This window comes from Leishmania mexicana, chromosome 30 (genome assembly GCF_000234665.1).
Source record: "Leishmania mexicana MHOM/GT/2001/U1103 complete genome, chromosome 30".
Taxonomy (NCBI): domain Eukaryota; phylum Euglenozoa; class Kinetoplastea; order Trypanosomatida; family Trypanosomatidae; genus Leishmania; species Leishmania mexicana.
Window position 1 is genome coordinate 1,384,866 of NC_018334.1, and position 15,163 is coordinate 1,400,028.

At 58.2% G+C, this 15,163-nt stretch overlaps 4 protein-coding genes and 1 pseudogene across 4 annotated transcripts, besides 1 other annotated feature; all 5 read right to left on the minus strand.

The window, feature by feature from the left end:
* Window positions 1–143: 143 nt before the first annotated feature.
* Window positions 144–1,172, minus strand: LMXM_30_3035 (annotated as a pseudogene).
* Window positions 144–1,172: a sequence feature.
* Window positions 1,173–2,174: 1,002 nt separating this feature from the next.
* On the minus strand, window positions 2,175–2,921 carry LMXM_30_3040 (conserved hypothetical protein; the record flags this gene model as incomplete). The annotated part of the gene is made up of 1 exon (XM_003877773.1): window positions 2,175–2,921. The coding sequence occupies one exon, from the start codon at window positions 2,919–2,921 to the stop codon at window positions 2,175–2,177; it is 747 nt and encodes a 248-aa protein (XP_003877822.1).
* Window positions 2,922–3,557: 636 nt separating this feature from the next.
* LMXM_30_3050 (hypothetical protein, unknown function) lies at window positions 3,558–4,082 on the minus strand (the record flags this gene model as incomplete). Its single annotated transcript, XM_003877774.1, has 1 exon — window positions 3,558–4,082. The coding sequence occupies one exon, from the start codon at window positions 4,080–4,082 to the stop codon at window positions 3,558–3,560; it is 525 nt and encodes a 174-aa protein (XP_003877823.1).
* Window positions 4,083–7,426: 3,344 nt separating this feature from the next.
* On the minus strand, window positions 7,427–8,725 carry LMXM_30_3060 (iron/zinc transporter protein-like protein; the record flags this gene model as incomplete). The annotated part of the gene is made up of 1 exon (XM_003877775.1): window positions 7,427–8,725. One exon carries the CDS (start codon window positions 8,723–8,725, stop codon window positions 7,427–7,429), a length of 1,299 nt encoding a protein of 432 aa, XP_003877824.1.
* A 2,759-nt stretch (window positions 8,726–11,484) lies between these two features.
* LMXM_30_3070 (iron/zinc transporter protein-like protein) lies at window positions 11,485–12,783 on the minus strand (the record flags this gene model as incomplete). The annotated part of the gene is made up of 1 exon (XM_003877776.1): window positions 11,485–12,783. The coding sequence occupies one exon, from the start codon at window positions 12,781–12,783 to the stop codon at window positions 11,485–11,487; it is 1,299 nt and encodes a 432-aa protein (XP_003877825.1).
* Between the last annotated feature and the right edge of the window lie 2,380 nt (window positions 12,784–15,163).

A 15,163-nucleotide genomic window follows, 5' to 3' on the forward strand; every position in this document is an offset into this window, starting at 1 on the left:
CACTCAGCGCGGAAGGTGTAGGCACTCGTCTGCTTGATGCACCAGATCCATGTCCCTGGACCTGCTGCAGCACCGCTCTCGACAATTTGAAGCGCCAGTACACAAGCACCGGTGACGCTGAACTGTGGTACCCCACAGTATACTCACAGCGGCCTGAACTCTCGCCACATCGCCACCGCCATTTCCTCAGCGGTCGTGAAACGTAGGTACGCTTGATGCCCGGTGTTGACGGAGAGCTTGGGCACCGGCCAACACAGCTCCCTCTCGCCGCCCCTCCACTCCTACGAGCGGCTTTCTCCTCCATTCCGTGCGTCTTCCACTGCGCTCAACGCGGTCAACAGCAGCGGCACAAAAATTCACAAGACCGCCGCCGTCGCCTCGGCAGGCAGGCCGCCATGTAAGCGGATCATCAGCACTGCTCGTCACACCGACTGCACCTCCAGCGACGGAGCGAGGGGGAGCAGCGAGACTGCGGCTGGGCACAGGCAAGCGGTGACGCAGCACCGTGACTTCACCGACAGTGAGGCGCAGCGGCTCCTGCGGCATTCGCGCAATCTGAGAAGAATCCATGCCAATGTGGAAGGGGACACCCTCCAGCACATTGACACCGGGTGGCTCCAAGGGCTGGTCGGCAGTGAGCTCGTCACGCAGCACAGCTTCGTTTAACAGCCCCACCGCCGCGCTGGGCGTTCCAGCGAGAAGGCGCTTCAGGGCGAGGGCCCCTCCACCGTTGTCGCAACGGTCCCGCGTGCGCTGAGCACTACGACGAGCCGCTCCAGAAGATTCACGTAGATCTCGTTTGTCTCCGATAGGTCGACCTTCCGCACCGACATTGCGGTCTCATCGACCTACTTCATCCTCTCGCCCGAGTCGGCCCTGCAGATGGAGCCCAGCAGCGTCTCAGACGCCGGGACGGGAATGACGTCGCTGATCATAAGCGGTCGTAGCCCATCCGCCTCAGCCTCCACAACATCAAAGTCCGGCACCCCATCCAGGAACTCGTGGACGAGGATGAAGCTGTTACGCACGCGCTCCTGCGAAACGATGCCGAAGTAGTCCCTCCGCAGCTGTGCCATGCGGATCAGAAACTCTGCCGACACACTCAGGGACGTATTGGCGAGGGTGGCGCAGACGACAAAGAGGTGGCGGCGCTTTACAAACACGTACTGCATACCATTCTCTGTGAAAGAACGCAGACAGTCCCCGCACACGACTGGGCTGAGCTGGCTGTACTGGACAGCTGTACCTGCCAAAGAAAGCCTTGTACGTGTCGTCGGAGATGTCCTCGCGGTAGTCCATGAACTCGAGCTTGCCGCGGCGTGCCGAGAGGATCCGGAGTTAGGAAACGCGCACCATCGGCCTTGTGTGTGTGCGTGTGCGTGTGTCCCTGAACCCAAGCGCACGGCTCTGCTTCATCTGCTCGTGAGACAGAACAGAGAATGTCGCAGAGGAGATGAGCGGAGTTGACGCAGGAGACCCAGAGAGAGCGAGAAAGGCCCCCAAAATCCGCCGATCTGTCCAGCAAGTGAACGGGTACGAGAACAACGGAACAGCACGCCCACGCGCAGAATCAGACGGCGGCTGTGTCACTTGCGTCCCACTGCAAAGAAGGGGAGCGGGGGCAGCGGAAGGCATGAGTATCAGCCAGGCCGCTGCCCGTGCAGGCAGATCAAGAAAGCCGGATGCGGCGGCAATTAAGTCCATATGAACATCCGTTTTTGTTCCGATGCGGCATCGCCCTCTCTCGATCAGTACGGCATGGAAATCCATGTCTCCGCCCCCTCTTTCGCTTCACCCTCTCCTCCAGGCGTGTGCAGCGGCTTTCACTTCAGCCCATCCACACGCAACGAAAGCACCACAGAAGGCAGCGAGAAAGAGCCTCGGCACCTTTGCGGTGCTGTATGCGATCCATGTGAACGCGCGCGTACACATTCCCCGGTGCTGGCCCATGCCGCCTTGCACGCTGATCCCTCTCGCCCCTCACCAACGCCACCACCCTCACGCCAAAGATCACTCCAGCCCAGGCGGCACCGCACAAATCCTCAGCATGTGGGAAAAAGAAGAGGGAGGCGGAAAAAACAGAAAGCGCGCAGCGGCGACAACCGCAACGCGTGCACACGCGCACAACACTCGAACGCCCCCGCCGGCGAACGCGCGCATCGTAAGCACGCTCGCTAGTCCTTGTCCTCCTCCACCACGGCGAATGCCTCGCTGCTCTCGCCGGCAGCAGTTTCAGTTATCTCAGCAGACGCCTCCTGGTCGACCGGATCAACGCGCTTCACCACTGACACTGTTGGTGCGATCGCCGCAGCCGAAGCAGCCGTAGGGCGGATAGAGCAAGACCGCAGGGCAGTGGTCATGCGATCGATATCGCGCGTCAGCTCACTGTTCTTGTCGATGATGCCTTGCATCTGCTTGTTCGCCTTGGCCATGTCGACCTTCCACTTCTCCGTCATGCTGCGCACAATCTCCACCATCTCATCCGTCTGCTGCTTCACCGATGCCTTCGTAGCCTCGCACTTGCGGCGGATGGAGCGGCGCGTCCAGGCAATCCAGTACCACATCACGATAAAGATGACAACGCACGCGGCGGGCACGTTGTACTCCTCCCTCCATTGACTCTGAACAAGCTTCGTGGCATGCGTGTGCATCGCATTGAAGTCGCGCTTCTTCACTGCGTCCATGACCTCGTCCGCAGGGAAGCGGTACGCGTTCAACTTTGCAGAGTTCTGTGCCGCGCTGCTGCCGTTCACCGCATCCGGAGTCTCGACGGAGGCGCTAGTATCCGCCTTCGTCGGCTCTCCAGTGGCATTTGCAGCAGGCGCAGCAGCTGCAGCTGCATCCTTGCCACTGGTCGACTGCCACCGCGCCACCGTCATCCATGGCACCGAGCACGAAGTCCTTCGCATCGAGCGCCACATCTTTGCTCACTTCCCAATTACTGTTTAGAGAGAAAAGTGAGGTTGCGTGAGTTGTGTGCCGCGATGTGTTTTGGGACCTCGACGGCGTCGGCGTGCTTCCGAGCGCCTGCGACACTACCTGGATGTGGCTGCTGAGACTCTTCGGTTGTCGGGATACTCGAGAGTGGAAACACAGTGGCAGTGTGGAGGGTAGAGATGGGGGGAGGTGACGGTGGTACAGGAATACATTGAACTACACCAGCAGATGCGCGTCCGTGTAGTCATAGAAGAGAAGGTGCACTCGGCAGCTTCCGTCAGCTGATGCCCTGACCTGCCAGAGCACAGGAGACGACACACACACAAACACAAGGACTTGAGGCAAATTGAGCTCGCACACACGAACGAAAAGCACGGGGCAGGCGTGGACGACAGAGAAGATGGGACGTGGACGCCACGGTTTTGCGTACGCACTGCAATAGAAGTCATCGTGGGAGGGGTGGAGGGGAGAAACACGAAAATGCAAAAGAAAGGAAAAACGCCTATGAGCCTCTGCTGCGCGCACTCCGAGACACGCGCAGATGTACACGAGTGCCCACATGCCCCGCTGGCACCGATAGCGTCCGCCGAGCTTGTCCTCCTCCTGCGCCTGCTGTTTTCCTACTTGGCGTCCATAACAGCTACCGCACGCACCGGCGAGCCATCGCCGCCCCGAATACGCAACGGAAGCCCGTAAAATGTAAAGGACTCGCCAATGAGCTCCTCGACGTTCACCAGGTCCGTGTAGGTGATGATGCCGCGACTCAGCAGAAGCCGCTCCGTCTTTTCCTCCAGCGGGCCCCCAGCAAATGGCGCGTTGGCGGCCACGATCCGCGGCACACAGTCGGCCGGCACGGCTTCGCAAAAGAGCAGCCCTTTGTTTGGTGGGAACGATGCGTCTGCAACCCTCACTCCCACTGCCGGTCCACAAAACCGGGTCAGAGGGACTTCGTCTAGGCTGCTGCCGCCTTCGTGCATGTGAACAGGCGCGTCAACGTGTGTGCCGGTGTGGGAACCCATCTGCAGCTGCCGCACCTCCCACCCGTCCTTGTCGCGCGTGCACACCTTCGTGACGCGCACCGGTGGGTCACCGTCGTACACCGGCATCCCATCATACAGTGGAAGGGAGAGGTCGATCAGGCGCATAGATGGCTCAGACGCTGCGCTGTGACGAGCACGTGTGAGACGACCCAGAAAAAGGATACGGCCGAAGAAGAGTACAGGAGGGAGAGAGAGCGCGGGGGAAAGGGGCGGAGAAGGGATGCCAGCACCTCACCTAACTATTGCTGGTTGCTAGGCAGTCGGCATTCGACACGCCCTCCAGATGTATGATTTCTTGCAAGCGCCTGCAGCACAGGAAAAGGTCGATTTTTGAGGGGTTTCACCGACGGATCAATCCCGTCTCCGATGTCTGATGCATCTCTCACCCTTCCCTTTGCCGATCCACGTGAACACAGCCATCCCTTCAACACAACCGACAGCTGTGGCACTGAACGTCGTGTCACACGTCGCATGCATGTGGGGGAGAAAAGAGAGAAGTGGCAGCTCTCTGCGCTTCTCTGCAGCATCCATCGAAGCGCTCTCTCCCCCTGAGCGCACAGCCCGCTAAACGCACACACGATCTGCCATTCCGTCTGCGATACGCCCCTGTGCAGCTCCTCAAGTATTCGGGTGAGTGGCTAGTAGTCCCGTTAACGGACCGCTGAGTTCACTTCAAAGCCGTAGTTCCCCACCGCTTACTTCTCTTGCCCCATCATCGCTGCCTCCTGCGCTGCGGCTCCCTCACACCAGCGGCCGCGCTAGCTCCTTCGTCTGCAAACGGATGAAAACCGGCACGGTTTTCAGCCCCACCGCCGCCTTTGGCACATGCATACCGGCCATTGAAGTTCGCATCTCGCGAATTAGCGCATGCCTCGCGAGTCGCCTTGGCGCTGCTGAGAAGCGACACGTAAGGCTGGGTGGGTAGAGGTGAGGGTCGTAGGCAACGCCGCTGTTGCACTCCAGGAGCACCACAAACTCATCCGCATGCAACCGGAGATCTGCGTGCTTGCGCTGCTGCCTCATCGCCACGAAATGATCAAAACACACCAAAACACAATCAGCAGAGAAGAGCCGCCTGTGCTTGACGGACACGACGCCCGAAAAGCAGGCTGCGTTGATGCGGAGCGAGGACTGGGAGACGCGCACAGAAGGTGGCTCTGGTTCTGGGACGATGGGTACCTGCAGCCGGTGATGATCACCGGATCTCAGTCCAGTGCGCCGTGAGAGGAGAGTGACTGCCTCCATTCGTTGTCTGCAAAGCACTCGCTTCGAGCGACCACGTGGCAGGCACCCACGATGTGTTAATGAGCACGCAGCCCGCAGGACGAGAAGAGAGTGCGACACAGCAAATGAGGGATGATGGCCACCGTCAGCGCTGCGCAAGAGCGCAGCAGCGAAAGCGACAGCGCATCGTCACACACCGCCACCTCGCTACCTCCGCGGAGCGGCAACATCTTCAGAGGGAACCGCCCATGGGGCTCAATGTCGAGCAAAAAGCCCTTGAACAAGCTCGGCATCACATTAAGCGCCTCGTCCACAGGCGAGTTGGGGCACTTGTTGCACTGTCGCAGTGTGTACTCATTCAGCTTCCCAAACGGCACACATCACTACTGGGTTGTAGAGAATATTCACCGCACATCGTTGCTGGTCTCTCGTACATGGGGCCGACAGAGACGTCTATCATGCGCGCCTCCCTATACGCTTTCCGTTTCACACAGCTGAGAAAGCTTCTCTGATCAATCTCGCGAGGTGTGTGCTGTTCTGAAGCGAAAAGACGAACACGGCAAACGTGGCTGGCAAGGAAAATAGAGAAGTAGCGGCCAGCGGAGTCACCCTTGGGCACACGCAGACGGTTCCCCGGCGTGCGGCATCACCACCATGCCACGAGGAGACGCGAGAATGAGAGTGACGGATTCTGTTTGTGGCAATACTGCAGATGAAAAAAACGGGACGGAGGGGGGTCATGCTGAAGCGCAGCAGCCGTGCTGTATACGTGTGAGCTTCTTGTGCCACAGTGCATCCGATAAGCGTCTGTGGTGGGAGGGACGTGACGAACTTAGCTGACGGCGCCTCGAACGCGAGTGAACTGCCCCACGTACGGGACGGTGGGGGAGGGGCAAACGCCAACGACACACCAGACACACCTGTACTGTGGTGTACAGTACCTTTTTTTTTCGGCATATGTACCATACAATCCACAGACAAGCCCTCCGCAAGTAGCGGGGGTTTCGAGGGAGAACAGATGACCAAGAAAGGAACGCGAGAGCACTCGGGCGCCGCGCCATTGACATCGCCACGCCTGAGCCGCTCTGAAGGCGTGCGTGCGCGTGCACGCACACACAGTGTGAGAGTGAAACAGATGCCCTCGGAAATGAACGCCAAGGGTTCCTCTGCAGAGAGGAGAAGCGGGGCAAAGAGAAAAATGAGGAGCACGACAATGGTGCAAGACATGGTGACGAGCAAACACTAAAAGGAGAAACGGCACATCCAGAAAGAGTGAGCGAATGGCATCCCTGCGCATTGGAGTGCGGCTGGTGAGCGGTGGGAGGCCAGGAAGAGAAGGGCAGAAACGCACATGAACACACAAGAAGAACCGCCAGACGGCATCGGACTCTGTCGAGGCCACGGTGCACCGGATCCACAGACACAGACACGTGCGCACCACACATGCAGAGGCACTTACAGACATGATCCAGCGTTATGCCTGCGGTTGCCTGACAGAGAGCCCACACGAGTACACGCCCGGACACAAACTACGGAGGTCCGAGGACCGACGCTCCATACATGACTACAAGTCCTCCTCCCACCCTTGACACGTACCATTATATCATCCACTACCCACGAAATTACAAATCAACGCACCGAACACGGAGAGGACAAGTTGAAGGCGCGCACAGCTCAATGCAGCGCACAGAGGATTAAATTACGTAGCGTGAGAGCATGGAAACGAAGCAGGTAAACACGCGTGCCGTCTCCCATGCAGCAATATCAGGTGCACGCGAAGGTTCGCGCACAGGTCCCCTGAACATACGCACATGCGTACACGAAGATTAAGGCCAGTTGGTACACACGCAAGAAACAAAAAACAAGGTCCGGGTTCACATCTGTCGTGTCATGCTCTGCTCCTCCAGCTATCGAGATGAAGTGCTCCGGTAGGGCGTCACACTGGACCCACTAACATATACCTCCCATATCTTCAGTGTTCCTCCACACCATTGAGGAGAAGGGGGTAGGCGCGTCTCCTCACGTACGAGCCAGATGCCCTTTACAATGCGTGGGGCACTACTCTGTCACGTCCTGAGAAACGCGCGCCAACCGAAAAAGACGACGGAAGCACAGCGGGCCGCTCTCGTTTCCGAGTGTCGCGCGCTTGTCAAAGAGCGCACGAAACAGAGGCTGAAGAAAGCAGCAGACACACAGTGATACTCTGATCCGACGGGCAGCGGCGCCTACAGCCAGTTGCCCACAAGCGCCATCAGCCCCATACCCACCCACAGCGCTACAAACAGGATGACCTTCTTCAGCGTGCGGCGCCTCTGCCCATCGCCGCAGTAGTGCTTCACATCCGCCACAAAGTCGCCAAGCAGCAGCGTGAAGGCGAGGTACAGCAGAATGCCGCCGCACAGCGTGTCCAGTACAGCAACAACAGTGGCGAAGCCGCTGCCGGACATCGCAGACGGCGACACGGACACGGCAATCGCGGCCGCGGCCATGCCAGCTGGCGCGCTGAGGGAGAACACAAGGACAAGAACAATATCCAGGGTCGTCGAAAACTTGGCGTCCACGAGACGCGACCCAACCGCCATGCCCTCGAACAGCTGGTGGAACACAAGCGCCACAAGCAGCGGCTTCAGCTCACTGTCCCTCTTCAGCCCAACATCCAGGCCCACAAACACGCTGTGCAGCGTCACACCAAACTCCATGCACACGGCGGAGACCACGTAGCGGATGGAGTTCATGTCCCGTGGTGGCGTCACTGACAGATGCTGGTGCCCGTGAGCAGCGGGCTCATCGCAGTGATGGCGCTGCTCCGGGTGCTCCGGCGACAGCGTCACCAGCGGCGCATCACAATCATTCAATGCGACGAGGGGCACCGCCGTCTGCACACCGCTCTTCGAGCTCGTGCTCTTACGTTCATCGATGAAAGGCCCATCCGCCTGTGCTGGGCGCGAGGTGACGCCAACATCCACGTCAGGAGAGAGCCCGCAGCACTCGTCGTCGTCATTGCGTTCCGCCTTGGCCACCTCTGCCTGTAACTTCAGCTTGGCCTTCATCCAGCGCTCAGCGATGTCCGCCAGCTGCATGTCCAGCGCCTGCATCAGCAGCACAGCAATCAGGGCAAGCAAGAAGTACAGCGGCCTGTAACTCTTCAGCACGGCGGGGATGCAGTCCTCCGAGAAAGCCTCGGCACCCTCGAAGATCAGGTGAATCGTCGACACAGACAACAGCACGCCGGTTGCAGCGGACTTCGCCACGGAGAACACATACGGGTACCTCACGAGGGAAGGGATGCACTTGCCGAGGATCGGAATCGCAGTGCCGAGGAGCGACACGAAGAGAATCAGGAACACCGCGCCGACATGCAGGCCAAGTGAGTAGGACCCGGTGAAGCCATTGCACAGCGAGTGCTCTGTCTCTGCCACATCGGAAGCACTCGAGCCGTCGGTGTTGAGCGGCGCAGACACACGATACCCGAGCTCCATCAGGTACCTCGTGCTCGCCTCCACGCTCAGTTTCGCCGGCTCCATGGTTTTTGAAACGGTAGCTGCGGAGGTGTGGGCCTGGAAAAAGCGGAAGCGGACTGGAGAGAGAGGTGCGATGACCTAGCGGGACGGCTTCGTCGGCGAGATGGTTGGATGTGTACACTACAGCGTTGGGGGGCTGGCGACGGGAAGGTAGGGAGATGATCGAGGGTGAGGGAAGCAGGAATCACCTAAGAGGCATGAGACTCAGGTGATCCCAAACCTATCAAAGATCATCGAAGGCATGCACGGCAAGCGTGTAAAGACCTGTACGTGGCGACAGGTCCTTTACGCAGCATAGCCGGCTAGAAAATTGCAAGATGATGACTTTCTATTGCTTTTCGTTTGCTCACGCGCGCCGCAGAGCGTCACGACGGTATCGCAATGGTCGGAAAATCGACATATGGAAGCGTAAAACCTGTCAACTTGGCGTAATATGTCATGAGTGAAACACTCAGAGCAGTGGCCTCAGCACTAGTCAGCAGCCTCCACGGCATACACCGTCGGCTGCCACATCTCAAATGCCCGCCAACACACACACACACACACACACACATACAGACACACATACACACACGCACACCTACAGGGTCGCACGGCAGTAGCACCAGTCGCTGGAAGCGCATCAGAGATTGAGCAGAGAGTAACGGTCTTGTCTTGCATTTGGGCGTGTGCCCTCAGCGTCAGCGATCCATTTGTATCTCATCATGGCGGTTCTAGAAAACAAAGACACACACACACACTCACACCTACACAGTCGCACCTCTGCGGCGCCGACACGCATCGATCCTTCGCAGACGCTGGACTCTTGATATGCATGAGAGGAGTCAAGGAAAACGACTCATCAGAAAGAGAGGTGGAAAGGAGGTGTGAAGGTGGCGAGAGCAACGCGGAGTTGCTGTAATGGGGCACACACACCGAGAAAGGCGCTATATGTGCCAGGGCTCACGATGATGCACAGTCACCGGGTGGCTGAGCACAGTGACTCCATTCTGATAGAGATGCACGTCTGCGTGCGTGCAGCAGCACCACATGGAGTAGCACACTCTGCTTCACCAGCTCCAAGCCATGGCCAAGTCCACCGAAAGAGTTGCATAGGCTGCTCAAGCCCTCGTATGGTTGTGTTTCACTTTCTCTCTCTTGTTGACGCTGCTTCAAATGCCTTCATCCAAAGTCGGCCCAACGTGCGGGCTGCACGATCAGGTCCACCTTAGAAGCTGGCCAGGGAGAGGGGGGAGGGGAAGACAATCACCAAGATGCACACAAACAGAAGTTGGCGCGGAGGCGTGGACAGTTGCATAGAAGGGATTCACACACACACACACGGCACAAGTGCCCGTTAGAGAGACGCTCGTTTTACAGAATGCACACACTTCGTTGTTGCGGCCTTCTCTCTCGTGTTCATCGTCCTCGTGTCCCCGCAGTGGATGGTGGCGAGCACCTCTGAGGCGCACGCCTGGGAGGAGTGCAGAGGAAAAGACACACAAGTTGATCATCTTTGTAGGAAAGTTGTTAGACTGAATCCAAATGACAAGAAACAAATTGGGGGGTGACACACAATACGCGGGCGATACAGGAGACAAGAACACCACGACACAGGCTAAGAAAGGGAGAGAGGGGAAAGGTAGAGGAGAACACACACGACACGGACGAGTTGGGCAGAGAAACCGTCCTTCTCAGTCCCTCACATGCGCGCCTACACACGCAGTCTGGAGTCATGTCTCTCGTTTCGCTACATCACCCGATGGGGAAAGAAAACAAAGCAAAAGAAGAAACGAAAAGGAGGCTGCGCTTCGGTGTTGTGTCTTACCGCACAGGCGCCCTGCGCGTCCGTGAACGTGGGTGCGAGACACGTCGTGTGGGTGTGCATGCCACTAACACTCGCGCGAAACACACACACACACAGACACAGACACGCAGATGGGAACGGACAAAGAAACCAAAAAAAAGAGAGAAAGAGAAGCATGAAGAAATATTAAAAAGAAGGCAGTGCTCAACACACACACACAGACACGCAGACCAGTGAGCGGACACATACATCAGCGCACATCAAAGACCGCGTAGCACATGCCACAAGGGGCTCCCTCATCTCATGGAGTGCACACACACAGACACACCACAGCGAGACCGTAAAACAAAAAGATTAAACAAGCACACGCGTTCGCACTGACATCCAAGAGGTACAATCGAATTAAAGGCGAAAGCACCTCAGCCTCTCCTCCCTCACCGCCAGCCCATGCCCCCACTGCCATTAGCACCAACGACCGCGACCTCCAGAAAATGCAAGACAGTCGCACACTTGCCGCACAGCAGACTGCCACTTGTGCGTCTGTGTCGGTGCCTGCCAAGCACACGATAGGAGCGCGATCGAGAGCAGACCGAGAACCTGGAGCACGGTGGGGGCGGGAGGAAGGAGAGATCAAAGACGCACTTACAGAAAAACAGGAAGAGTCAGTGAGCTGGACTGCGCATTCAAAACTGCTCTTCTCTCGCTGCTGTTCCCTGAAGGGGTTGGGCCGCCGAAGATATGGGCCAGTGGGGCTTTTCCGCTTTCGGGCCTCTCGGTAACGCTAGGGACGATTTCGTCAATCAGCATCACCTCAGACACAAGTCCTGAGAAATGCGCGCCAACCGAAAAAGACGACGGAAGCACAGCGGGCCGCTCTCGTTTCCGAGTGTCGCGCGCTTGTCAAAGAGCGCACGAAACAGAGGCTGAAGAAAGCAGCAGACACACAGTGATACTCTGATCCGACGGGCAGCGGCGCCTACAGCCAGTTGCCCACAAGCGCCATCAGCCCCATACCCACCCACAGCGCTACAAACAGGATGACCTTCTTCAGCGTGCGGCGCCTCTGCCCATCGCCGCAGTAGTGCTTCACATCCGCCACAAAGTCGCCAAGCAGCAGCGTGAAGGCGAGGTACAGCAGAATGCCGCCGCACAGCGTGTCCAGTACAGCAACAACAGTGGCGAAGCCGCTGCCGGACATCGCAGACGGCGACACGGACACGGCAATCGCGGCCGCGGCCATGCCAGCTGGCGCGCTGAGGGAGAACACAAGGACAAGAGCAATATCCAGGGTCGTCGAAAACTTGGCGTCCACGAGACGCGACCCAACCGCCATGCCCTCGAACAGCTGGTGGAACACAAGCGCCACAAGCAGCGGCTTCAGCTCACTGTCCCTCTTCAGCCCAACATCCAGGCCCACAAACACGCTGTGCAGCGTCACACCAAACTCCATGCACACGGCGGAGACCACGTAGCGGATGGAGTTCATGTCCCGTGGTGGCGTCACTGACAGATGCTGGTGCCCGTGAGCAGCGGGCTCATCGCAGTGATGGCGCTGCTCCGGGTGCTCCGGCGACAGCGTCACCAGCGGCGCATCACAATCATTCAATGCGGCGAGGGGTACCGCCGTCTCCACACCGCCCTTCGAGCTCGTGCTCTTACGTTCATCGATGAAAGGCCCATCCGCCTGTGCTGGGCGCGAGGTGACGCCAACATCCACGTCAGGAGAGAGCCCGCAGCACTCGTCGTCGTCATTGCGTTCCGCCTTGGCCACATCTGCCTGTAACTTCAGCTTGGCCTTCATCCAGCGCTCAGCAATGTCCGCCAGCTGCATGTCCAGCGCCTGCATCAGCAGCACAGCAATCAGGGCAAGCAAGAAGTACAGCGGCCCGTAACTCTTCAGCACGGCGGGGATGCAGTCCTCCGAGAAAGCCTCGGCACCCTCGAAGATCAGGTGAATCGTCGACACAGACAACAGCACGCCGGTTGCAGCGGACTTCGCCACGGAGAACACATACGGGTACCTCACGAGGGAAGGGATGCACTTGCCGAGGATCGGAATCGAAGTGCCGAGGAGCGACACGAAGAGAATCAGGAACACCGCGCCGACATGCAGGCCAAGTGAGTAGGACCCGGTGAAGCCATTGCACAGCGAGTGCTCTGTCTCTGCCACATCGGAAGCACTCGAGCCGTCGGTGTTGAGCGGCGCAGACACACGATACCCGAGCTCCATCAGGTACCTCGTGCTCGCCTCCACGCTCAGTTTCGCCGGCTCCATGGTTTGTGGTGGAAGGATGGCGGTGGGCGGCGCAGTGGTGCTTCTGACGAGACGAGAAAGAGGGGGATGGTGGAGGAAAGGCTGCGTGCGGGAGAGAAGGAGAGGCAGGTGATGATGACAGGGGAGGGGAGGCAAGGATTGGGTGACTGATGTGGTAGGCGGACAAGAGGGAGGGGAAGCGTATGTGTGGGTGCTGTGTAGATACCAAGGAGTGGCAAGCCAGATGAAGTAGCAGAGAAAAAACGAGAGAACGATCAGGTGTGGGGGTGGCGTGGAAAGGGCACTAGCGGAACAGCAACAAAACGTTGGCGCAACGGTCGTGCTCTCCGCGAGCGCTGGATGGTGATGTTTGTATGGCGGTGTGGGTGAGCTGGCGGTTGCGCGAAAAGACGTGTCACGGGAGTGGGTTCAGCAGTATCGTCAACAAGACGCCATCTTTTGAGCCGAGCTCAGCGCGCGCACACGGGCGAGCAGCAGTGGCAGCGTAAGAGGACAGGGAGACGACAGCTGGCGGCAACCACTCACCCGGGGGTAACCACTAAAGTGGCCGCGTGAATTCGACGGTCAAGATGAGGTGTACGGCTCCAACACCAGCTCTGTCGACGAAAGCTCCCTGGAGATATCTGGCGCAGAAGACGTGCGATGAAGACGACCAACTCGGCTTACACATAGAAAAAGAAGCACGGGCTGGCTTTGCCACGGGCATTTAGTCAAGGATGACCACCTTGAGGTGCCCACACATAGGTGGCAACGAAAGCAGAAGCCATCACGTGAACGCTATCGCGGTGGAGAAAGAGGCCGGACAGACACTCCGCACACGCACCCGTAAACCCGCTAGCACACACACACACGTCAACAGACACCCAGCGATGCACTACTCCTCCATGTCTACAGACGCACAGAGTTGGTAATTCGGGAGAAGAAGAGACACACAACAGTTGGCGAGCCCGTTAAGAGCGCAGTAAGAACAAGAGGAAAACATCGATCCGTGCGACCACCAAGACACACGCACACGTGCGCGTGAAGGAGGATGCGGAAGTGGAGATCTCGCACAGAAACCAGGGGAGGAGGAGATGAGACGAGGAAGAGAGAGAGACACGAAAGCTCACAAGCATACACACGCTTGAGCAAGTCGCTATGACCATCGACAACGACGCCGACCCTGAAAATGTCCCATATGCTCAACGACATCGCTGCACGCACAAAAAACAGGCGTGCAAGGGAGCAGTAAGCCGCCAAACAGTGGCAAATGCGTCAAGCCGGCGATGCGCTGCTCAGAAAACTCATACAAGATCCGCTGAAGCGTTGCTTACCCACAAACGCACATGCAACGCAGTCCTAAGAGAAGTGGATTGAAGCGGCAGCTAATGGTTCGCATGCTGGCTCACCACGCATGGCCAGCAATCGTATTCCGCTTCTGTATGGACCGCGGCTGGCGCAGAACCACAACGGCTGTTGTCCATTCAGATACGCGTGCACACATACAAGCTCACACCCAGACAGGATCGCAAACCACAAACGACAAAGATCACTCTGCAGTCAGTTGCCCACAAGCGCCATCAGCCCCATACCCACCCACAGCGCTACAAACAGGATGACCTTCTTCAGCGTGCGGCGCCTCTGCCCATCGCCGCAGTAGTGCTTCACATCCGCCACGAAGTCGCCAAGCAGCAGCGTGAAGGCGAGGTACAGCAGAATGCCGCCGCACCATAGCAGCCATCCACAGCAACCACGTCAATGCAGCGCACATCGGCCCGCTGGTTTGCCTTTAGTCACCCCTCAGCAATCGTGTTCAGCTGCAGGTGGATCACCTGCATCATCAGCGCGCCAACCAGCGCAAGCAGGGGCGGGTATGGGTCGCAGTTTTTAAGGAGGTCGTACATGCACTCCTAGTCGAGCGCCTCCGCGCCAGTGTGGAGCAGGTGGGTCGTCGACACGGACGGGAGCACATCGGTCACGGCTGTTTTGCCAACCCTGAAGGCGATGAGGCTGTCGAGTAGCGAAGCTCTGTACGTTGTCATGATCGACATTCCGTCACGGACAACGACACGCCCAGGAAAAGGAATATAGCAAACAAGAGCCACCCAGCAGAGTAGGCGCCACTCAGACTGCGGCACAAGAGTGCCTATCCCCTTTCTATGCTACAGACAGTGGCACCATCGAGATCTGCACCGACATTACCGAGCTCAACCGTGCGCGTGAAAAGCTGCGCTGTCACCTGTGTAGCACTGAGCCAGCTTCGAACACACCGACGCGCCATCGGCTGCACGCGGTGGAATGAAGGAGAAATCGGAAAGAGAAACGGCAGCAAAGAAACACACAGGGCGCCCACTGTGCGCTGCGGTGGTGTGCGAGTGGATACTCAAAGCCTTTACCAACC